General features: G+C 41.8%; 1 protein-coding gene across 1 annotated transcript in view; it reads left to right on the top strand.

Annotated features, from left to right (window-relative positions):
• LOC122826824 (synapsin-3-like) overlaps positions 1 to 24,815 on the top strand; it is a 99,492-nt gene that overhangs the window by 7,367 nt on the left and 67,310 nt on the right. The window contains exons 2-4 of the mRNA XM_044109161.1: positions 1,683 to 2,172; positions 13,494 to 13,551; positions 23,293 to 23,384. Coding sequence (XP_043965096.1) covers positions 1,739 to 2,172; positions 13,494 to 13,551; positions 23,293 to 23,384 — 584 coding nt within the window. The 5' untranslated portion in view covers positions 1,683 to 1,738. The remainder of the gene's footprint in view (positions 1 to 1,682; positions 2,173 to 13,493; positions 13,552 to 23,292; positions 23,385 to 24,815) is intronic.

Genomic DNA, 24,815 nt, shown 5'->3' on the forward strand with positions numbered 1-24,815 from the left:
TCAAGTGACAAACTGATGGTCAGACATTTTCCTTCTGGATTTCCTAGTAGAAAGCAGAATACCAGGCCAGCTGGAGAGCTGATGTGTTTCCATCAACAGTTTGAAATATTCATTAGAAATGTCTCGCGAACTCTCCCATCCACTAGAAGGATTTTCTCCATTCTTCTGAGATGTGTGGTCCATGCTAGTTAGCCACCTCTACTTCCTGTTTATTAGAGCCATAAGGATGGTCAGCATTTGACGAAATCATGCTCTGCGTTGACTGATTGATTCACTCCAAACCAGCAGAAGGCGACACGCCTAATTCGAAATTTCTTTATTGGGGCATTTAAAAGGTTTTCTCAAAACAAAAAGATGGTGTGGATTCCTTTGGAACAGGCTTGTTTTGCTGTGACTTGGCCAGGATGAAAACGATTCAAGTTTTTGTGATGCTGCGCAGATCTTCATGAAACAAAGATATGGTGGAGAAACCTGAAAGAGTTGGCGTTAGGGGGCGGCCATGTTGTCCACTACATCCATCACTGAAGGGAAGGTGTGCTCCCTCATGTAGACGATGAGGTTAGATTCACTCTAATCAAACAATTACTGGTGGTGATTAACTTGTCATGATGACTTAACACTTGACCTCCATTATCTCGTCCTGCTTCTGCTGCTCTCTAAGTTCCTCCTCCGTCTTTAACCACAAAACGCAGACGAGACGCCACGTCTTTTAAAACAGCAGCTCAGTTTTAATCAGGTGTAAAGGTTCCTGCTTCCCCTCTGTTAGCAAGCCTGCGTCACTGTAGTTCTCACTAATCTGCTCCAAATTCTCCTCTGCATCACAGATGTTATGTAACTACATCTTTCCATATGAACTCTACGTCGCTGTGGAGCTCACCCGGCTCCGCGCGATCACTTTTGCCTCACTGAATTCTTTGGCAGCGCGTTCACACAGATGAGCAGATTCCACGTCATGTCGAACTGTCGAAGCTAGGACTGAAGAACCGGAATGCTCTGAGGGCATCCAGATGGTGAGAGACGAGACGCCTTCACTAACTGGAGCTGGACCTTCAGGAGAAACCGTCTTCACACACACAGTGTGCCGCAGAGCCGCGCACGGACAAAGGAAACTGGTCAAAAAGCCAAAACGTCATACTTCAAATGTAGCTTTAGCATATTTACCACTGGTCTGAAATTGTTTTCTCTAGCAATTACATAAATTTGTATACTTTACCAAACTTCTCCTGTAAACAAAAATCATTGTTTTAACGAGATTAAGAAAACAGATTATCACAATATTTATTTATCTTTAAAGCTAAAATATCTTTTTCAAATGAGGAAAGTTGTAATATTAAAAAGGCTAACCTCTTGGGATTTTTAGTCACATCATCTAGAGCAGTGGTTCCCAAAGTGTGGGGCGTGGCCCCCTGGGGGATAGCAGTATGGATGATTGAAAAAAAAAAAGAAACTTAAAAAAAAAAAAAAAAACCCAGTTAGACAAAAGTGTATTTTATCTACCTGAACAGCATTTTCTTTTGAATACTTTAAATATAGTCTGTGAAAACAATCACCAGATTCTAAAATGGAGTCATTTTCACAGAGAAATTAGCGAGCTCAGTATTTTTAATAAAACAGATTTTTGTGTTCACCAGGGTTGTCTATAAACAGAGCCGCTGTGTGTATGTGTGTGTGTCATTCTGTAGGATTTCTGTTCCTCCCCTCACCTCCTCTGGCCTGACTGACCCACCAGCTCGTCGTCATGAACTACCTTCGCCGGCGCCTGTCTGACAGCAGCTTCGTGGCCAACTTGCCCAACGGCTACATGATGGATCTGCAGAGGCCAGCCCCGCCCGGATCATCCATTTCATCTCCCGCCTCCCCAGCCACCGAGAGGCGTCAGCCCCCGAGCCTCCCGAGCCAAACCCCGGGCTCGGGCTCGGGCTCGGGTTTGGGTTTGGGTCTGGGTTCAGGCCCGAACCCGCCCTCAGCAGCGGGTTCGGGGAGCTTCCTCAGCTCCTTCTCCAGCGTGGTGAAGAGTGCCCAGATGGCCCAGAACGTCGCCGCCGCTGCACACGCCAAGTCAGCTGGAGCTGCGGCAACTGAGGCGGCTTCTGCTGGAGGCGGTCAGCCGGCCAAACCTGCGGTACGCAAACCCAAGATCCTGCTGGTGGTTGATGATCAGCACACTGACTGGTGAGTGCAACACTAGAAGCTCTTAGTTTTTGTAACTTTGGGAGGTTTTTTGTTGTTGTTGTTGCTCAAGTGTACATACAGGGCCAGTCCAAGCATTTTTGGGGCCCTATTTGGGCCCCATTTTACCAACACCAGATGCTTATAATTCCTAATCCACTCTGTGTGAGGCATATCTACTATAATTAGCATCATTTGTAATTAGCCTACATTATAACAGTGCTGTTATGACTATTGATTTTAACCCTACAGGACTAGCAAACCAAAAGAAAAATGGGGGAAAAAAATGGATTTTGAAATGCAAAGTAGTATTTAAGTGTGCCATATTCTAACTATTTGAATGCAACATCAGCAGATAAACACTAAATTTCCCCCAACAGTGGCAGCAGTCAATTTCAGGACCAGGTTAACTATTATTTGCGTAGCAACTATAAAAGTAATATAGAAATGTTTTTTTCCATATAGAATTGCGTTTAGCTTGTATTATTCAAAATTATTTGAACTGTATATGTTTTTATCATGACAGCTTGGTGCGCTTGGGAGCTGTAGCCATCTGCTTAACTCGCATATACCTTGGGCCAGCCCTGCATAGATATTAAATAGTATTATAATTTTTCAGGCAGATGACAATAGAGAAATATTTTCCCATACCATAATACTGCCTCCACCAAAAAAAATTTTTACTTATGGGCACAACCTAGAAATGTGTTTATTGGGAAACAAGCCAATTTTCCAATGTTAAAAAGATAAAATAGTCCCTGAACTACAAACTGTTCACATATTCTAATGATAAGTCGTTTTTTAGTTCTGTACGAAAGCAGCAGAGCATCACTTCATTTTGGATGGGCCAGGACGTCCTTGGGCTCGTTAGGCATGCCAGAGCTCTCTGTGCCAAAATGGAAATTGTCATGGTAACCAGAGGAGAGAACTTAGCTGCTTAGGTGACAGAAAAATGAATGAGGTTAAACGAGAAAGAATTGGCTCATCTTTCAGTGGAGCCACACACGAACACATACACCCCTGCACACGCCCCCAACCCCTCCACACACACACAGACACACGCCCACACACACGCACACACACACACACACACACGCACACCCACACACACTTGTGTGTGTTAGAAGCTGCTGATGGATTCCCACAGCTCAGGTCAGCTGCTGGTTTATCTTCCCTGTCTAACTAAATCGATAGAGCTCTCATGCATTTCATGGACTGTTATTGTGTCGTCTAATGTTTTCAAAGAGATTGACTTCTGTGAGCTTTTTATGAGCCATTTCCAGCCTTTTGAAATTCATCTCCAGCGCCAGCAGAGGGGTGATTGTGTGCAGACCGCGAGGAGATCAGGCCAGGGTTGGAAACTGATCTCTAAATTAAAGCGTCTCGCTGACAGCTGTAATGAAGCGTTCCGGATTTCCTCGGGTCTTTTCTTGAGGAGCTGGGTGGCGGGTTTTGTGTGAGCCAGCGGGCTGAAATGCCCCTGCACACCCTGGTGTTTGATGAAATGAGCCATTAGGGGATCACTGTCACTTGCAGGCCTCCAGCCTGGCTCAGCCGCTCTGGGAAAAGCCGCTGCCGCCGCGTTCCTTCAGGAACAGCAGGAGTTCGGATCGCATGCAGCAGCGCAGAGACCTCCAGAAGGGTTTTTATCCTTTTGTGAGTTCAGAACAGAAGAGGCTTAGTTTAATTTAAAAATACTTGATTTATTTATCCCAAAGGGAAATTAAATGTTGTGGTAACTCATATGATCTAATCCACTGTGGATGGAGGTGCTGTGAGCATGAAGGGTCTCCAGTAGCAGTCCGTCTTGCAATGAATCTGAAGAAGCCTCTGACTGAAGACTGCTGCCTGGTTGTCATGACATGCTAACAGCTCGATATCTGGGCAGCACAGATGATCTTCTACAGTAGCAAATCCTGGATGACATCATCAGTTAGCAAGCTCTGCTAATCATCTGTTTTTGCCGCTCCTCTTTAAATCTGTCTGGCCGTTTGGTTCAAAAGCCAGGACGAGATGGTTTGAACTTCCTCTGATACCATGAAGCCTCCTTTTCAGTTCCTCTGGGATTTTGGGGTCATAGGTCAGCTATCATTTCAGCTTTTGAGACTTTTGAGACTGGCTGCTCCCAGCTGTCAAAACAATACCTCGTTGCCACAGTTTCATATTTTAAAAGTAGAAATGTAGGAGCAAAAATCTGCGGACAGCATCTAAAACCCGAGGGAGTAACCGTCCACACATGGAAGACTAGAACCAAAATCACAATAAGCCAAAGTCTAGTAAAGTGAATGAATCAGAACTAACGTAGCTGAAATCAACAGAAGATAGTAGCTCAAAACAGACACAATAGTACCAATACATCTGGATCACTATAGTAACAAATGAATTGGATTATTTGCCTTTACTTTAATAGCCACTTTTTGCTGCTACAACAGGCCTGACTCTTCTGGGAAGACTTTTCACAAGATTTATGACAGTATTTATGGAAATCTTTGACCATTTATCTGCTGTGCATTTTATAGGTCAGACAGTAATGCTGGATGTGAAGGTCTGGATTACAGTCACTGATCTAATTCATCCCAAAGTTGTTAAATCAAGTTGAGATTAGGGCAGTCAGTTTGTTCCACACTCAAACTACTCTCTTTTATGTCTCTATGGACTTTGCTTTGTGTACAATTCTGTCAGAAGTGAAAGGGGCAATATCCAAATTAAGTTATTTTTGACATAGACAATAAAAATCTCAGTGGACACTAACTGAACCTGTATTTTGTATAGCAAATTTTGAAAAAGAGCTCAGATTTAAATGGGCTCAAAGCCCCCAAAACAGACTAAACTTTCCATTTACTGCTAAGAAGTGATTTTTAAAAAAATGTGTTCAATACGGACAATAATTGCAATCTATGATATATTCAAATATTGAGAACGCTACAAAACAGCTTGAGATTATAAGAGCTTAGATTTCTTCCTTTATGCAAGTACTTTCAGTGTTTTTGATTGTAAAGCTTATTTATTTATTTACCTTTTTCTACCATTCTTAAAAATACATTTTGAACAAATTAATCTTAAAGAGAGAATAGGAGTAGTTTTACAAATCACCATTACTGATGAATGAAATAGAAACTGTAAAGTTACGTGACATTATTCCGTGTGTTCCACTTTTAGCCACATGGTGGCAGTGCAGTTTAGTGAAAGGTTCACAGAGAAACTCTTCTCAGTGAAGAGCTTCTGCCAGCAGGTGGCGCCAAACGACAGTCTTTAAATCCAGATTAGAGTTCAGCTGCTGCGAACTGTCCCTGTACATTTTTTTTGTTCTGCTAAATGTGTCTTTCTGAATGCATTTTCTTTGTGAAAAGTACATACATTTCAGCACTACATGTTAATTTATGTATTACTAGGCAGTTGCTGGATAGTTAGACAGTTCAACAGAGCTAAATACACTTTCTTGGGCGAAAAGTTAAACAGCTACAGGTGCAAAAACACACAGTATTGTGTGTTTTCTTTGCTCTGTGCAGCCTGAGAAAATATTCAATACTTCATAATTGTGGCTTTTGTTAATTACTTTGCACAGTTCTATTTATATTCAGGCTCATTATTTATTACTTTTTGCATGACACTACACAGAAATAATGTTGGCATCATTAAAAGCGCTACGGTTGGTCGATGATTCCAACATTGTTGTAGCTGTAGAGTATGGTCACTTTTTAAAACTGCAACAAGCACTAGTTTTCCATATTGCAATAAAAGTATATAAATATATATATAAAGGCAGATTTGGCTGCTGTTTTGGAAGCGTTTGTGGAACATGGTGTTCTTTGTGCGCCACTAAACTACCTGATTTTCAGCAACTGCTATGGATCTAAAATATTTGGAGCATGCCAACGAGATGCGACTTTCCCTTTTAAGAACTGTAATCTAGTTTGGTTGACTCAGAAAGCTCAGATAAGATCATCAAACTGATGTTAAATGATGAATTCACTGATTTTGTTCAATTTCATCCTTGTCTGAGTACCGGCAGACTTTCAAATTGAATAAAATACAGGATTTAAATGTATATTAGATTATATTACTTGTGAATTAGTCTGACCATTGCCATCCTCTGCAATTTGGCTTGATTCTCATCTCCCTTAAGTTCTTCTTGGGGCTTTCTTCCATTGAGATAGATGTCTCCAGATGAATTTCAATCGGGCCAATCAGCAAATCAAAGATTTATAGGGTGTAGTTTTGAAATCACATTGGAGAAAGTGAACAAAACTATTCAATCTGTGTTGGCCACACTTCCAAATATTGAATAATTAAAGTTGGAGCAAGAAGAATGTTTAAGACATTTAATTTCTGGTGAAGATGTCGAGGTCCTGTTCCCCATGGCATTGTTTACAGCACATGCAATTTCCAGTAAGCTTCATCCAGCTGGTCCATTACATACGTTACGGCAGAACGTTAACAATTTGATGAAACCGGATCCCGCCGTTCCAAGCTTCAACAGAGTCCACGCCTTCAGCAAGCAGTCGCTTCTCAGCCAAAGGTCCAGACCTTCTGAACGAAGCAACTCGTAGAACAAGGACTGGTTTTTGCCAGGCTACTTGTGAATACCTCTAAAGCCAATCAAATGTCCATGTCACAGTCCTTTCCTGTGATACCTCCATAAGTTACTCATCGATTTTTCGAGGTTCTGTTAAAAGTCCTGGCTATGTGGGCATTTTGTCTCTGCTCCCGGAGGCTGAATTTCCTCCTGGTCATTCCAGCAGAGAGTCTGGGGTCTCTGGGGAAACCCTGCTCTGTCCTGACAGCCTTGGCTTCCAGCAATGACTGATGCACAATAGCAGTACAGAGCACTCAGAGCATCACCGCAACCACCACCAATTCCTCCTTTGCTCTCTCCATGTCTCCCTCTCTCCTTCTCTTTAAGGCCGGCATGCAGGCCGATTGGCCAAGTATCTGTCAGTCTGTTTGCGCTGTGTTCAGAATTATACGAGCACCTGATCGCTTAATTCAGTCCTGCTCTGGCAGTGTTTATTTTGTTTTTATGTACGGCAGAACGGCATGAGAACCTCTGCTTACCTAGAGCTATATGAAGAGCGGATTTAAGTTAACATTATGCCACACACTGGCATTAAGAAGCTGAAGATTCTCTCTGGGGATTTGGTAATCTGTGCTGTGCCTCAAGAAGAGGGCAAAAGTTCATGAACTACAGCAGAAGAATTGGCAGGCCGACAGCTCCCACTGGAACCATGTTGTAAAGGTAAAGACAGTCATGAGGAAGATTGAGGAAACCTTCAATCCAGTTTCTTTCTGACTTTTTTTGATTACACAATTTTAGCCAATAAATCAAAAATATTTCTTAAAAAAAGTCTAGTCAAAGTTTGATTTGAAAAGATGAAAAGGATTAGAAATATATTAATTGTTCCTCCAACACATTTGTTTGGGATAGGTATTCCCATTTGAGATTTGGTTTCTGGAACTGGTTTATCCTTAAATAAAAACAATTGTTAAGGACCAGACTTTTTTTCTCGGAGGAACAGACACCTCAGTTCATCATTAAGACTGCATTCAAAACAAGCCTTTCTACTCCGCTTTAGTTGAAATCCAGTTAGTTTGTCTAAAAAGTCCATTTCATTTTGGGGAGTTTTGAATACATAATCAAACGCTCATGTGGACCAAAAAAGCAAACTCTGGTCTGCCCACAAACCTACATTTCTGTTCGGTTGAAGTGAACCGAAGACCTCTCCAAAAGTAGAAAGCGGACTACAGGACAAGGCATCCTGGGTAAATCCAACACTAGCTAGACTTGTAAACATACAAGTCTAGCTTTAGTGCTACAAATAGCTCAAAGACAAAACAGCAAAAATGCCACTACATATTTGTCTACATTTTTGGGGAAAAGAAAGTAGCGCTCAGTGTCTTCTTCAGAGATTTTTGTGTCATTTCCTTCAGTGGTTCTTAGTGTAGCGCCACCACAGGCGATAAGAGAAACAGGTATTTCTAATTGTTAGGTTTGTTTGACGCAGTGCAGTGAGAAAGAGAAGCACTCCAACTGAATATGGAACACATGGTTGGAACTTTGGTCTCCAATTGAACCAAGTCTACCAGGCCATCAGGTGTGAAAACACCCTAGAACTCTACCCTAATCCTAACTTTCCGATCCCGAACTTCAATGAAGAATCCTAAAGAAGGACTGTTTACTAGCATGTTACTTGGAAACATAAAAATGAATCAACCAATCATTTGGGTGATCAGAGGCAGTGAACAGGACTTTGTTAGGTTCAAAACCGTCATTAGTGTCAACAACAAATGATTTAATTGTAATTGTGACTTTTCGCAATGTATCACAATTACATTTGCATTTGTAGAGAACATATTTATTGGATGATCAAAGGTCTACATGAGCAATAATGATGCATGATTCTATGTTGCATTGTATTTTTGTGTTTGATTTGATGTAAAGCACTTTGAAATGCCTTGCTGCTGAAACGTGCAATACAAATAAAGTTTGATTTGATTTGATTTAATGATGGAAAACATGTCAGTGGTAAGAACTTACCACTTGCCCTATGAGCTTGAAAATGATTCCATCATCATATAAAGGCTTATCGCCTTTGAATTTACTACAAAGGCCACACAAAGAAAATAAAACCACTTGTTTAATGATTCTTTATGTGAAATTTGAAAGTAGACTCTTAAGACCTTTGTGTAGTACATATCTTGGTGTCTGAAGGAATTATAAATGACTCCAAAGTTTAGAGATCCTGTGTTGGAACAATAATCGCTATGTGTTGGCGGGTGTGTGTGTGTTATGAACTGTTAGCTCACAGTGTTTTTTGGGTTGTTGAAATAAGTCATGGTCTCCCGTGTAACACTGATGAAAATATACATGGAGTATATTTATTTTGGGGCTCGTGGGGCTGTTGTTTTCCTTGGCTGACTCTACTTTGCCGATGTGAACTGTTCTATTATTCTATTGATGAGTCATAGAAGGGTAACTCATCTGGGGTCGGTGTTTCCTCCAATTTTAGTCCCGGGACTTCCCGAGTCCTCTCCCCTGCACATCTTTGGCTGTACTGCATACAATATACTCGTCCTATTGGGGCTTGGAGGCGAATGGAGGCGCTGGTGGGATCGTTGTACCGCAGACAAACCAGTTAAATTCCATCAACTTATCTGACTAATGAGTTTTCACTGTTAATGTCAGAACCGAGCGTTTCAAATCTGCATGTTTGGGCTTTGAGGCTAGTGAAACAGAGCAGCTGTAGAGCGGCAGATGGAGATCAGATACAAAATGCTGCCATAAGGGAGGTCAGCCTCTTAAAACCCTCACCTCAGTGCCACTCCCGTGCTTCTTCTTGAGGATCCAGAGGTTTCCTGGGCAATAAAAACTAAACTGAGGTTTTTGGGTCTTGGAGCAGACCAGGAACAGATCCAAAGAATCAGAGAAATCCTGATCACAAACCCAAGCTAATTGAAGGATAGACGTAGAAAGTTGTTTCAGGAATTGTAGGCTCACTCCGCAATGCCTGAAAATACTACTACAGTTACAAAAACACTGGAACTGCAGAAGTCGAGAGTTACTGCTTTGTTGTCAAGGGGAAAGCTTTCTCAAAAAAAAACAAAAATAGGTTTTCAAACTCTAAAGCACTGAGCGATGTTTGCTTGGATCCAAAAGGGATGTGTGATAATGAGAGAAAGGAAACCCCCGAAGGGAAACTGACTTTGTCCAAAAGTATGAATCATGCACTTCTCATTAAAGAGCCAACATATTCTCATGTTTAAAATGGAAAGAATTCAGTGTTATGGTGTTTATAGTGAGGGTGTGGGTCAGATTGAGAGCTGGACATGGACTTGTTGTGTGGATTGGATCATATGAGAAGCCTTTGCTCACTGATCAATCAGAGCGACGGCATGTTTTGCAATACCTGGAACTGCATACCAGCCGTTGCTTGTGAGTGAACTTAATGGTCTTAACTCACATTTTTGACAACAAAAGTAGTCCTCAGTGACAGGAAGCATCGACCTCTGAGGATTCACGGCCTCTTAAATTGTGGAAAACAATGCGCTTCAGGATCCACCAGTACAACAGCTGGGAGAGTTTAGGGTCGAGAAGCTCCTTAGTGCATGTGATGAACATGAAAGATCGGCGCTAAAGGGACTGACGTATAACGGTGGATATCAAGAGAACGGACAGAAAAAGACGTTTTCAGGTTGAGTCTCTGGGGGGAAAATGTCATAGAATGGGGAAATATACTGCAGAGCAAAAAGATAAGAAAGCCCAACTAGCCTGTCAGAGTACCGAAAGGCTTCTAGCATGCAACCTAGATAATCAGCTCCTCAACTCTTCAGCCTGAGGGGCGAGACAGATTGTCAACTGCCCTGTGCATGCCAAAGGTCAGAGTTCACATCTAAGCCACATGGAATAGTTGGACTTAAAACAAATGAGACAAAATATTATCAGACGTGAACTGGAGCAGTGTTTCCCAATTCCAGTCCTCGCCCCCCCTGCCTGCATGTTGTAGGTGTTTCCCTTCTGCCACACACCTGGTTGAATCTCTGGGTGATTAACAGGCTCCTGCAGTACTTGGTGGCTGCAGAAGATGTCATGCAATCATTTGAATCAGCTGTTCTGGTATAGAGGCACATCTAAAACATGCAGGCAGGGGGGCCCCGAGGACCGGAATTGGGAACCACTGAATTGGAGTATCAGAACCAAAAAAATAAATAAAATGCTTAATGCTTGAATTTATAACCACTTGTACAATACAAGTCAGTGTTCTTTACTGTCAGGTGTTATATTACTTAGAACACTGAACTTACTATTAGAGTAAATTTAGGTATGATGAGATTCCTCAAGTCTAGTGACTTGAGGAATGGAACACAATTTTCACTCCAAATATGTGGATTACTTTCTTGATGCTGCTGTTGCTCAGACTTTGAAATTGAGTGAAAATATTTTTGTGAACAACTACTGTTTTTTTGTTTGTTTGTTTGTTTGTTTTTTACATTTATCACTAGTGTTCTAAATAATGCTAAATACCCTAAAATTCCTTTGCTGCACAATCCCATGAGCTCATAGCATCTTTGTTGCAACATAAAATGAGTGTTTTAAACTGAATTTCAAGATATATATATTTTTAAAGTCACTGGTGTTCATCCTGCAGAGTTTCAAATAGGACTGTATAGTCAAGGCATCTTTCAGCAAACACAATAAAAATATTGTTTCATTCTAAAAACTATTGTTGGGGCATGTACCCAGTTAAAAATAGCTCATTTATCATTATTTATATTTTTATTGCAATCTGAACTAATTTCACTCAGAGTTGCATAATGCAAATACTTGCACAGAATTGACTATTTCTACAATTATACCTGGGTTATGGTAGTCTAATAGTGTAATAATACTGGTATTGCTTGTTTTCATTCCTTAGATGGTTAGAGTTGCTAAAAACCTTCAAAGACGCAATCAGAAATAACTTTTGGAATTTTGATTACATGTTGCTATTTTAATATATGTAGAAGATTTAACTAATAATTTAGTTATTAATATCACACCATTGTAAATCTTATTGATCTTTTTCTGTAGATCCCTGACGTGTGTCCTTTATTGAGATTACAATTATCGGTCTTAATTTTTCCTCTGATTTGTCGTCTGCCAATGAATATGGACAATCTCATCTGGGCCCATATTTCTACCCAATTTCTTCCCAGATCAGCGCCACATGTACATTTTGGCTGGATGCTTCTTAATTTGTTCCCAGAATAGTTCATTTCCTTTGTTTAAGCAATTTATTCACAGAACTTTGTAATGTAATATGTATTTTTCTGTGGGGAGAAATAACTAAAACAATGCTGTTTCCGTGAACTTATGTCCACCCATGTTTTTAAATGAATGTTTCAAATTAAAGACTCTGAACTTTTTAAAACTCTTGAGTCACAGTAGAATCTGTTTCCTCTATTCTGACTCATGTGAAATGAGTCAGAATAGAGAATAAATCAGGAGGTTGAAGCTAAAAGCAGGCAGTCATAAAACAGGCTATTGACAAAGCCTTGCTGTTAGCATGTTAGCAAGATTAGAGTAGCTGGAAACAGATTTAATGGCGCAGTTTTTGCATAAATTAAGCATGTAGAAAAAATGTTAGTCAATTTTCTTCTAAAATAGCACAAAGAATCCTTTTATTCTTCTTGCTCAATCTAAATCCTCCATAACTGATGGTAAGAGAGATTACTCTGTTAGTGGAACAGCCTTCAAGCAAGCAGGTGCATCACAGACAGGTTTCTGTGTACGTTTTACTGTCTTTGATTTCATGCTCTTGACCAGTGTAAGTGACCTGTGTCTGCGGATACCAGAATCTTTTTTAGAAAGGCAAAACAAAAAACCTGGGAGTTCTCACCAGTTACTTGAAATCCCCTAAAGGTCAGATTTTAAAACCATGGAAAAAGTGAGTCATTTCTTTTCCTACTTGCCAGGTATTTTGGACCATCTAGTGAAATTTGAGCTCGACTTCAACAAAACAAACACGGGTAATTTAAGGTTGTTTTGTTCAGTATGCACTTTGTAGTGCAGGAAGGCAATCTGCATTTGGGCCCAGACACAAACACGGCATCATTTTTTTTTCTCGCTGTCTGTAACTAAACAGGAAGGGCTTATTCTGATTTATTGTCAAAGTGGCTTAAGTGCAACAGCATCTCGGATCTCCGAAAATTTACAAGCAGTGTTGAAAAGTTGTGTGAGGGCAAAGGGCCCGGGCCCTTCGAATCTGACTCAGTTACGGCCCGATTCGACCGGAACCTAACGTGGCCTGACTAAGGTTCTAGTTGTTTTCCATTATGACAGAGTGTTGCGCAACAAGCACAAAAATGTCTGCACCTCGTTGTTGCACTTTGGTGTCAGTTTTAGTGTTTCTTTCCTTTAAGCTCCAAATACACTAAATCCCCGATTTAGTGTATTTGACCAACCAGTCTAACCAATCAGTGATCGGCGGTCTTCTGACGTCCTGCTTTGAGCCCAACTCGGCAAAATTCCAGCAAACTGTTGATAAACTTGCGAAAGGAAAATTGAAGGTCTGAAAGTCATTGGATTTAAACTGCAATTCCACCAAGTTCTAAGAAAATGAATGTAACTGTTTGGCATTTAAGTTTTAGAAACTCTCTAAAGTGAAACCCTGTCATTAGTAATCATCTAAAGCAGGCTAGGCGTGCTAATGTCAAACAATGAGAGAAGAAATAGACCTGTCTGTGTGCCGTGTTTGGTAACGATGTGTGTGTACGTGTCATGCTTCATGTGTTAAGCGTCCTGCTCTTCGATCTTTAATCAAAGCCCTTTCTCTTGTTCTTCCATGCAGGGCCAAGTATTTTCGGGGGAAGAAGCTGAACGGAGAATATGAGATCCGAGTTGAGCAGGTAGAGTAAATGTCATGTACTCTTGTGATTGCTCTTAATTAGTATTTGGCCAGACTGTTGGGCCTGCAGGCAACATGTTCTTTTCAGAATTGGCAAACAATTTGTGTTCATCCATTTGAACTGTTTTACTTGAATACTTAACTATGGGAAACAACAAAACAAAAAACTACTCCTTCCCAGGTATTTGACAGCAAGATGATTGCTACTGTTACTGTACATAACTGAGAAGTACAAAACAAAGGATGCATCATTTTTTTTCTTGAAATAAATGCCTGAAAAGAAGTGTGTGTTTTTGTATGAAGCCAACTGATGGTGATACAGTTTTGGAACTATTCACTAGAATTATGGGCCTGACGACACACGGAACGCGATAAGCAACAAAAGTCGAACGTTTATCAACTTTTCTGTCTCACTGGCGTGTCTGTGAGTACGAGCTTGAAATGCCACAGATTTCGCCGGTCGCTTGGCTGAAGAAGGGAAAGTGAATGTCGCCTCATTTTTGCAAGTTCCATAATAAAATGAATGGAGGAGAGATGCTGCTTCCTGTGTGTTGGGCCTTTAAGAGCAGCAAGGCTTTGGGTTATGTCTCCATCATTTGTACATTTAGAAACTAAAATTTGTAATAAAGAGTTTAAACTCTCTCAAACTGAATGGAAAATGTAAGTGAAGGCCAATTTTTACTCTGACTTTCCCATTCTAATACATAAGCATACTTTTATCTACACCGTCCCATTGTATCGCCACCTGGACGGTTTGGGCTACCGTTCTGCTAGAAGGTGAACCTTCACTCCATTCTCAAGTCGTCTGCAGCCTCTAATAGTTTCTTCTCAAGGATTCCCTGGTATTTAGCTCCATCCATCTTCATCCATAGGCCTTACCTGCTAGCTTGACTCCCAAATGAGAATTCTCAAAACTGAAATCACCTCGACTAAGTACTCCACCAACTTCACTTACCGACCAGGATTTCACGTCAAAGTGATGCTTCCTCAGAAGCATGTTGATATACACCCTGTAAAAAAAACAAAACAAAAATTCCATCTAAAGAAACTGTATTTGAAACTGAATCCACATGTTTATAGGTCTAGACTTGCAGCATCGACAGTGTGAACAGCATCAGCTCTACCCCGGAGAAGTGTTGGGCTACCCATTGTCTTTGAAACACGCTGGTGGAGTGTTTACGGGGGAAGAAGAAAAGAACCGCAGAAAGCTGGACGGGTGATTTATTTATTTTTTTTATTGGCCGTTTGCTCAGCTCTCCACTGTTGTGGTCACGTCTTTAGACGAGGACGACTGGAGAGACTTCTCTGTGAAATCAGAGTCGTCTAACTTTGAGTGTCCATAGAGCTGTGGTTATTAAGCTGAGTGAAGACTTGACAGATTTATTCGGGCCTGTAAGTCGATAATTTGGGGACCAAACAAGCACTCTGGTACCCAGCGGAGACTGACCTACTTAGGTCTTGTTAGACCCAGAACCCTTTCCCTAAAGCCCTCTGCACTTTGGATAAAAGGTCAGTTTGCTAATTGCTAATCCTTAGCTAGGATCCTCATTGACTGTTTGTGGATTTCGCTGAGCCTTGGGAGGACTGTGTGAAAAGCAAGCGACATGCAACTTGACAACCAATGCTGTTCCACTCTGTCTCCAGCCCGTCTCTTTTCACCTTCGTCAGCACACATACAGAGCCAAACTGCAGCCTGAAGCTGTTCAAGCCGACCCCAAAAGCTGTTTTTCTCATCACGTCTTTACACCTTGTGATTATCCCATATATGTCTGGCACAGATTGACATTTGACTCTGAAATCATATGCTATCTCCCATCTGTCATGTTAATAATGTGTGGTAAGCTCCCTGAAGCAGCCCCACATCATTATCAAACATCTTCTCTAGTGAGCTCGCCTCCTTATAAGGTATGATCTCCATGCTTAAACACAGGAGCTAACACAGCAAGGTTTGCTGCAGATGGGCGCAATGCAAGCCTTTTTTAAAAATATATAAATAAATAAAACAAAGTTTCATCATAGCTAACCGTTTTCCCCTTTTTGCACAACCTATGTTGAAGTTTCAGGTCTGGAATCTCGTTTTGACCAGTAAACAGCCACAAGACAAAGCAGTGACTCGGATAAAAAGCTGTACAAAGTTTTCCATGTATATTAAATTGTGAGGACGTCTCTTCCTGACACCTTACAGATTTTCTGTCTGATTTAGTCCTGGATCATCCAAAAAGATTAATTTGACCTTTATGAAATCGTTGGTTTTGCTGATTTGGATGTGTGCTTGGTGTCTTTCTCTAGTCTTTGGGTCAAAAACTGAATGGTGATCATGTTTTTAAATCACCTTCATAACAACCCTAGTTCCATCATATTGAAACGTAACCCCTGATCACAATGCTGCGGCTACCGTGTTTCCATCCTTCATGGTCTCAAAGGCAAGAGGTTTAGGAGGGAGACCCAGACATCTTTTTCCCCAGCGACATCCTCCAGCTCATTCTGGGGGATCCCAAGGCGTCAGATCGGATAAATGTTCCCTCTAACGAGTTCTGGGTCTTTCCGGGGGGTTTCGTCCCAGTGGGACGTGCCCAGAAAACCTCCACAAGGAGGCCCACAGGGGCCCCCTTGATCCACATCAACTGACTCCTTTTGACACAGAGCACCAGTGGCTTTACTTTGAGTAGGCCCCCGGCTGTTGGAGCTCATCAACCAATTGATGAGGCTCAATCCTTCCACCCTTCAGAGGAAGCTCATTTGTGTCCAGGATCTCATTGTTTCGGTCATGATGCATGTCTGGTGAACATACATGAGGTCAGAATGTTCACAGCCCAGTGTATTAAGAGCTTTGCTTTTTGAGCAGCGCCCGCACTACTGCAGATGAATCCGTCTGTCCATCTCCTGGTCCGTCCTTCCGCCATGACACCAAAATACCTAAAGTCCTCTGCTTGAGGCAGAAGCTGCATCCCACTCTAGAGAAACGACTTCTCCTTTTTCTGGTTGACAACAATCCCCTCTGACTAAAGACTCTCCCGTACTTCAATCCCAACCAAACAGTTGATGCAAAACGTTTGAATTCGCACACTTTCCCGCTGCAGTATCCGTCACGCCCCAACCTGCCGAGGTTCCCACCCCGTCTTTGCATACTCCAATTTGCACACAAAACGGTCACAGAGGGAGCACCACGCCTTTCTGCAGACAGCCTCCTTCATGGACAACAAGGTTGCAACATGTCCAGGAGCTTTTAGCCATTTGACAGGAAGAAATTCTCAAAAGTAATCTATGTCTCAATGACATACAAAAACAGGATAGTAGAAGTGGAGTAGTTCATGCAAAATATCGTTACAATCACACAATACACAACAGGCCTTGTGGATGCTTCCCTGCAAACAAAGAAACCACACCCAATTGAGCTGAATGACTTCAGGCCAGTCGCTCTCACATCACATTTGATGAAGACTATGGAGAGACTGGTTCTGGGGATACTGAAGCCACAGGTGCGCCATGCACTAGACCCATTACAGTTTGCATATCAGGAAAAGGTGGGTGTCGACGATGCCATCTCATACCTCTTGCACAGGACACATTCTCATCTGGACAGGGGGAAAAGTGCTGTGAGACTCATGTTTTTTGACTTCTCTAGTGCTTTTAACACCATCCAACCTTCCAGATTGAGTAACAAGCTCCTGCAGATGGGGGTGGATGCTCACCTGGTATCCTGGATTGCAGACTATCTGACTGAGTGGCCACAGTTTGTCAGACTGAAGGACTGCCTTTCTGACACTGTTATCAGCAGCACCCGAGCGCCACAGGGAACTGTGCTTTTTGAACCAGTCTGTCGTTGCCAGCGTCCTCTTCTATGCTGTGACATGCTGAGGAGGAAGCATTAAGAAGAGGGATGCTGGACGACTAGACAGGCTGGTAAGGAAAGCCGGCTCTGTAGTGGGGTCTGAACTGGACTGCATTATGTCAATATCAGATAAAAGGACCCTGAATAAGTTATTCAACATCATGGACAACGACTGTCATCCACTCCACAGCACCATCATGCAGCAGAAGAGTCTGATCAGCTGGAGACTTCGCTCCCTGACATGCTCAACAGACAGACTGAAGCATTGTACTATTGTACAATGCTTCACTGAAGGGCAGGGGAGAAGTGGACTTCTCTGCTTAGTACATCGACACAGCAGACTTCACCTCCACACTCCTTATAGTGTCATACAGACTGATGGACTGGACTCTGACTGACTCTGTCGGCTACATTATAAGTCAACATGCACTCCTCCATTCTGGCAACTGTTTTAAATTTAATTTAGCACTTAGGATTTTTAGTGTTTTTGAGTATTTTTAGCTCTTAGTAATGTTGGTCTGGTAATTGTGTTAATTTGGTGATTTAGTGTTTTTGTGGTATATTGTGTGAATTGTAGTGTATGTTGTGTGTAATGTCTTGAGCTGCTGGGACCTTGAATTTCCCCTGTTGGGATCAATAAAGTATTCATCATCATCATCATCATCAAGTCCTGCAGTTTTTGTCTCGCGTCTCTAAGAACCAATTTCATCACTTTGGGTCGAGCGGAGTTCCTTTGGAGGAGCCGCCTGTCATCCCAACAGCTCAACGCTCAGCAGTGAACGACAACAGGACCACATGAGGTCCTGAGGTTCCCAAACCAGGCTCACTTGTCTCCACGGTAACGCTTTATTTGCTCATTTGAAGTGAAACGCCTTTGTCTTGCAGGCCTCCGTAGCCCACATACATGGAGAAACACACAGGAGGTTTCCAGAAATTAAATTGTGTGTTTTCATCAGTTCTTGAGAACCGTTTGGTTCTTGTAAGGTCTGAAGTTCTTGAAGTCCAGATAAAAAATGGAAGAAATGAAATGCTTTTTCTTGCGTTTGGATCACCTTAGGCCAAGCAGAAAAACTGCAATACATGGACTTGTCAAAACTGAACAGAGATATTCTACACCAATTAGAACTTCAATTTTGGACCCGTCACTGTACCAGTGACAACAAAAGTCTCATCTCATTCTTGTGAACCCAGCATTTTCACATTGTCTTTACTTGTATTGTCATCGTTACACCCTCATCAGAACCATATTTTGTGTTATTCCTTATCATCTCTACCGTTTTCTGTTTGTGTTTTGTACCACAGTCCCAGCTGGAACAAGGGGCCCCTCTGTTGTTGAGGAGATTGTTGGGCAACATCTGCTCAGCAGCTGTGTGACCTCACAGTTATTGATGTTTGTTTTGGTTGCAGCCATGCCAGCTCCCAGGCAGCTAGCTGGACGTTATCAGTAGCCCCTTTTACTCCAGCTGGTTTTCACCTCTGATAAAAGGAATCTGTGCAGAGTGAGCTCCTGACAGATGATTTGTTACTAATTGCAGATAGTTGATTTATCCAATTGACCTCACACCCTCAGAGTGGAATTCTATAATTTAGGGCTTTGGAAAACGTAGTATTCACAGGGTAACATGTCTACTGCTGTATCTAATTCTGTTGAGTTCAAATTGAGTTAAACTTGTTCATAACTCCGAAGCCAAGCCTCGGTTCTTATTAGCGCCGGATCCAAAAGCCGTTCTGAATCGGCCGTGGATGGAGCTCAGCACATAACAGTCAGGTCTGAAAGCATTTCTTCGATGTATCACTTCCTGTTTTCCTTTCCCAGGGCGAGAGCTGCTCTGAGACTAGTGTCTGAATGAGTAACCATGATGGTATCCATGGTGCTGAGGAAAACCTCTTGTTCTGGCTTCTGGGCCTTCTGGGCACCAACCACTTCATCTGTTACTGCCCAATGACAATGGCTGTTAAGACTCCTCTCATCCTTAACCAGCCAATCAGAGAAGCCATGAAGTCGCCCGCGCTCTTGTTTTATTTTTGCCACAGCCAAAGTCAGCGTAGGTCCTCATGTTTGGGTTGGGATTAGCTATGAAGGAAGAATTGACTTGGGTCTGCAAATTTGCTTGGGATTGTCTGAGTATAATCATAGATTCGCTAGATAGAAGTGGGAGTTTTTCTTTTTTGAAATATTTTCCAGTGGAAAAACAATTAACATTTGCACATATATTTCAGCTCCCACCCCCACATAGTGTTTAAATAGGTTAAATATGATTGGGTGTTTTAGAGAATCTTGCTGGTAATGTTTCCTCTTTATATGGTTGGACAAAGCTGTATATCAAATGCCAATCAAAGCACAGAAATGGGTAGAAAGACTTGCTGTTGGAGGATAAAAGAAACTAAGCTGTGAAAGGTCAGTTTAAAGAACAGTTTCAATCTTCATTATGTTTAAAAGCTAGCTTTCAGTTTCAGCTTGACTTTGTCTTGTTATTAACGTACCGTTTTCATACGCAAATCAAAGTCATTTCAAAGGATTTTGGATATACCACATGTTGGCTGATCATGTGGATGAAAACAGAGATGCACAATGAGGCAATCACGCTCTCATTTCATTCATTTAAATGTCTCAAGTTAATTTCAAATGAACGCTTTAGAATTATGAGAAACGATCAGGAATAAAACGACAAAAACAAACCAGATCTGAAAACTCCACACAGAAACACAAGATCTGAACTGGCAACCTTCTAGAAGTAAAAGATGAGTCATTTCATATCAGACTCAGGTCTTAAGTCTGTCGTATGTTTGGGATGGGGCATTTTCAATCTGTTAATAAGAAGCATGACCAAGCAGGAAGTCCTCGTCAACATCATGACTACAAGCTTTAGGGACACAGAGCAAGAAGATTATCCTTAAAGGCAAAAAGGACCATTAGTCTTACAGACAAAAAACAAGGAGAACTTGTTGGTGTCATGGCTGTTAGCCTTAAAGACACAAAGCAGAAAGCACTTGCTGGAGTTTTGTACTTAGTTTTGCACAAACGAAGTACTTGTTGCCAGTATTCCACTTTAAGACCTAAAGCAAGTAGCCCTTTTTTGTGTCATGACCGGATATGTTGGATAAGGAAGGAAGAGTCTGCATATGGTTCCTTTACCTGCAACTTTTCATGCAGTGAACTGGGTTGTTTAATAATACTCATGATGAGTTTGTTGGTACTGCAAGGCCAGTCGTGAAAGACAAGAAACCTTTTGAATACCTGGATAACAAGCTGAAGGAATCAGTCTAGGACCAACCAATAGGGCATAGGTCATGCAGGTGTAATGTGATATTCTCTGTTGCTGCATTCTGATAGACAATGTAGTTGGGACAGGTTGTGAACAGAGTCTAAAGCATAATGAAAAGAGAAACTGAGGCCCTTGATAAACCTGGTGTTACATAATCTCAACGCCAGATTTACCTAAAACCCCAGTGAGTTTCCCGTCATAGAAAAGTAACAGTCTGCAGTCCTTCCCTATGCTTCATGCAAATGTTTCCAATACAACTCGGCCACAGGACGTTTCTCCCTCACACATTTAGCTATTTATTTAGCGAGGCAGTCCAGAGCTTAATCCGTCAAGCCTTAAATCGTAAACCTATTTCTTTGGTTAGTGGAGTGCCAAATACCGTTAGCCATGTGCGGTGCATGTGTGCAGAGGCTTACTCCAGTACGCAAAATTTGCTTTCGAGGCTTCCCCAGAGACCCAGTGGGAAAAGTTTCAATAGAGAGGAGGAAAAATTGAGTTTGTAAAACGTTGCATAATTTTGAGTGATTAAAAAAAAAAAAAAGCAAAAAAATGATTCATGTTTTGGCAGAGAGCTGTTGTTTGACTCTAACAGCCAAGCAGCTAACTCTTAACGCTCCAGTTTTTGACACTTCTATGGGTTATAATCTCACTTGATTATTTATCTGTTCAGATATTTTGATAGTTTATGGCTGCACCCAGCAGTATTTAGAGTCAGTAAGTGACTCTCAGTCCAATGCCTACTCAGGCTTCTCGCGCTCACTTTTAAATGAAATGCAGCTGTTCTTTCTGCACGGTGTTCTGCTGGAGCGTTGACCGGGACCTGCCCATCTGAATTTTTGTTTTTCCACACATGGTCAGCAGGCTACTTGTGCAGGGTCCATTTATTGGGCCATTTGTGTCATGTCTCATGCTTTGAAGGAATGTAAAGACCAACAAACACCAGCTATTCCTGCCTGAGGTCAACCTGCTGCCGTTCAGCATACCTCCAGGGAAAACTCTAGCTGGTGCAAAGGAATGAGGGAAGGAATGCCGTTCAACTGCATCCAGAAAACTTCTATTGTGTGGCAAGCCAGGAAAAAATTGAGTTTATAGCGGTTTAGAAATGGGAATCAGAATTATCTGCTTGCCAGTGCCAGTGCCCTGTTAGCATCCTCCTGGTGTTTGGAGCCACCAGGGTTGGCTGATCAATAGACCTTAGGGAGTGAGATGGAATGTAAGGCGGGGTGACGCACAAACACTCACGCATCTGTTTGCCAGAAGGAGAACTTTCACATTTCCACTTGTCCCTGCATGTCTTCAACTCCCACAAATCGCACAAGAATAGTTTAAATAGTTGAATGACTTTCTAATTCAATTTTAAAGCGAGTAGTGGAGTCTCGCTTTAAAAATGATCCAATCCATTCTATGTGAAATATACGGCTAAATCAAGAAAACCATCTGAAAAGTTTAGAAAAAAGCAGGCCAGTGTTTTGCATGCAAGGTAAAAGGATACAAAAAGGAAACAAAGGTCCTGAGGTTTCAGTTTTCACAGTTAGATACTGACCACTCCAGCGCTCCGTGCCTGACCGCTACTGACACCAACACGGACGAGAAGCCGCTTCCAGATTGCTCCCAATTGTACGTGGAGATGCTAAAAAAGGGTTTGAGGATTTTGCTCAGTGGAACGATGAAATGAAAGTGGAGCCGAACTCACGACGGGGTCAATCTAGTGTCAGGAAATCCTGGGAGAACGTATCGCTGTCTGTAAGGATGGAAGCCGCAGCTTCTGCCACGCGGGCGTCATTAAACCTTCAAACAGGAAGAGGATTCCCCAGCATGTGTCAAAGTCCACCGAGTTCGACAGACACCAGAGTGGCTGTCAAGGTGGTAGAGACTATTGAAAAATCACAGGCCAGTTTGATTGTCAGCAGGGGGAAATTTGGACACTTTTTTTGTTTGCAAAGTTTCTTGAGGGGTTTCTTGATATTATAACAGTACATGTCCAATGTGTGCTGAAGATGTGAATGACTTTTGGAAACTGAGTTCCACATACAGTGAGCTTTTGTCTTTAGACTTAAGCTGGTTAAACAGATTGTACGTTACAGCTTCCTGCATGTATGTTAAACTTGTATTTCTTGAATTTTTCCTTAATGAAAACATTAATTTGGAGAAAACAAACCTTAATGTGTCTTACTATTTTTTTAGAACCATCCATACATTACTGGAATTTTCAAATGTGTTTTTTTTTTTTTTTTTGCCTGTTGGTCCCACACATCCTAAGATTCTTTTCCCAGAAGTGGAGTTGTTGTCCCTTCCTTTTGAGAATCTCTGGGAGTCTGACTGAGTCATTAAGTAGCCAAGCTACGGCCTTTCACAAGGCCCTCACTGTCCTGGAGGCCAGAGACTGGGGATAACTCAATTTGCCTTCTCTGACCAACTCGCTCTGTCCCTCCCAGTCTTGTCTTCTGCTCTGCTCTGTGCAAATGCAGAAAGGCACTGTGACGTAGGAAAGCAATTTACTTTAATGTTATGTAGACGTATTGCTGTCAACAGGCCAAAAGAAATAGCGCTGAGTCAAGGGGTTCATCCGCGGCACGTACATGAGACCTCATGCTTCATGTCGCTGTAAAAATCTAAACTTGGGCTTTGCTTTTCGGTTTCCCAGGCGGAGTTCTCAGAGATCAACCTGGCCTCTTACGTCAACTCAGGATGCACGGTGGACATGCAGGTCAACAAAGGCGGCTCCAAAGTGGTCAGGTGAGTTATTAGAGACAACGCTCAGGAGAGATGATGCAGTTTTGTCAAGGAAAACTACAAAAAACAAACAAAAGGAGAAAAAAAAACCCCAGAAAAATCACAGGTGGAGAATAAACTTTGTTGCGTTTCTGTCAAATTATGTTTTCACCAAGAGTCATTTTAATATTAGTAAAGTGACCAGTCAGACTCCCTGGTCCAGGATTTGTGTCAGTAGGTAACTTCTCATTGGAGACAGAAGTCACCCCAAGGTTCAATCCTGGGATGTCTGTCATTTAACATCCACATGATCCCATTGGCTCAGGTTATAATAAACAATAAGAGTAGTTACCATAGCTACACAGATGAAGCACAGCTCTACATTACGATGTCACCAGGTGACTCTGAACCCAGCCAATCACTGAACAGATGCTCAGAACAGATAAATGTGTGGATGTGCCAAAACTTTCTTCAGCTGAACAGAAACAGAACCGAAGTTGTTATGTTTGGGCCTGAAGAGGAACGATCAAGAGTCAGTGCACAACTTCAGTTGCTTCAGCTGGAAGAGGTCAGGCCTGATATCTGGGTGTAGTGATGAACTCTGATCTGAACCTTCAGAGACACATAAAGACGGTTACAAAGTCTTCCTTCTATCACCTGAAGAACATTTCCAGGATTAGAGGACTAATGTTCTCAGCAAAATCTAGAGAAACTCATCCATGTGTTTGTCTTTAGTGGCATTGATTACTGGAGCAGCGTCTTCACAGGTCTGTCTAAAAATATCAGCTGATCCAGAACGCTGCTGCTCTCATCCTCACTAAAACCAGGAAGATAGAGAACGTCACCCAGATCTAAAGTTTTTAGAACGCAGATCCGAGAATACACTTTAAAATACTGCTGTTAGTATATTAAATACTAGTATTAGTTAAACTACTGAACAGCTTGGCACCACAAAACATTAAAGTTCTGTTGTTGTTTTATCAACCTTCCAGAACTCTCAGGTCTTCTGGTTCTGGTTCTGCTCTGCATCCAGAACCAGAACCAAACATGGAGAAGCAGCATTCAGCTTCTATGCAAAACAAATCTGGAAGAATCTTCTAGAAAACTGAACAGTTGAAACACCGAGTTCCTTTAAATCAAGGGTTAAAAACCTGTTTGATTAGAGCTGCCTTTGATTAATAATAACTGGAATACTGATTAAGTCCACTCTTCATTATTGATAATTTTGAGGATGGCATTTGATAAACTCTAATGTTTTCTGTTTATTCTCATATATATATAATTGTGTTATGTTATTATGTAAAGCCCTCAACTTTCCTTATGGCTCAAATGTTCCATGCAAACAAACTGGACTTGAAAACATTTGAGGTCAGTAATGGGATGAAAAAGCGACCAGGCATGAGCGCCATGTAGCCAGGAGAGGGACTGCTTTGTTTGGTGAGGTAACTGCTGAGA

The sequence above is a fragment of the Gambusia affinis genome, linkage group LG23 (assembly GCF_019740435.1).
Source record: "Gambusia affinis linkage group LG23, SWU_Gaff_1.0, whole genome shotgun sequence".
NCBI lineage: Eukaryota > Metazoa > Chordata > Actinopteri > Cyprinodontiformes > Poeciliidae > Gambusia > Gambusia affinis.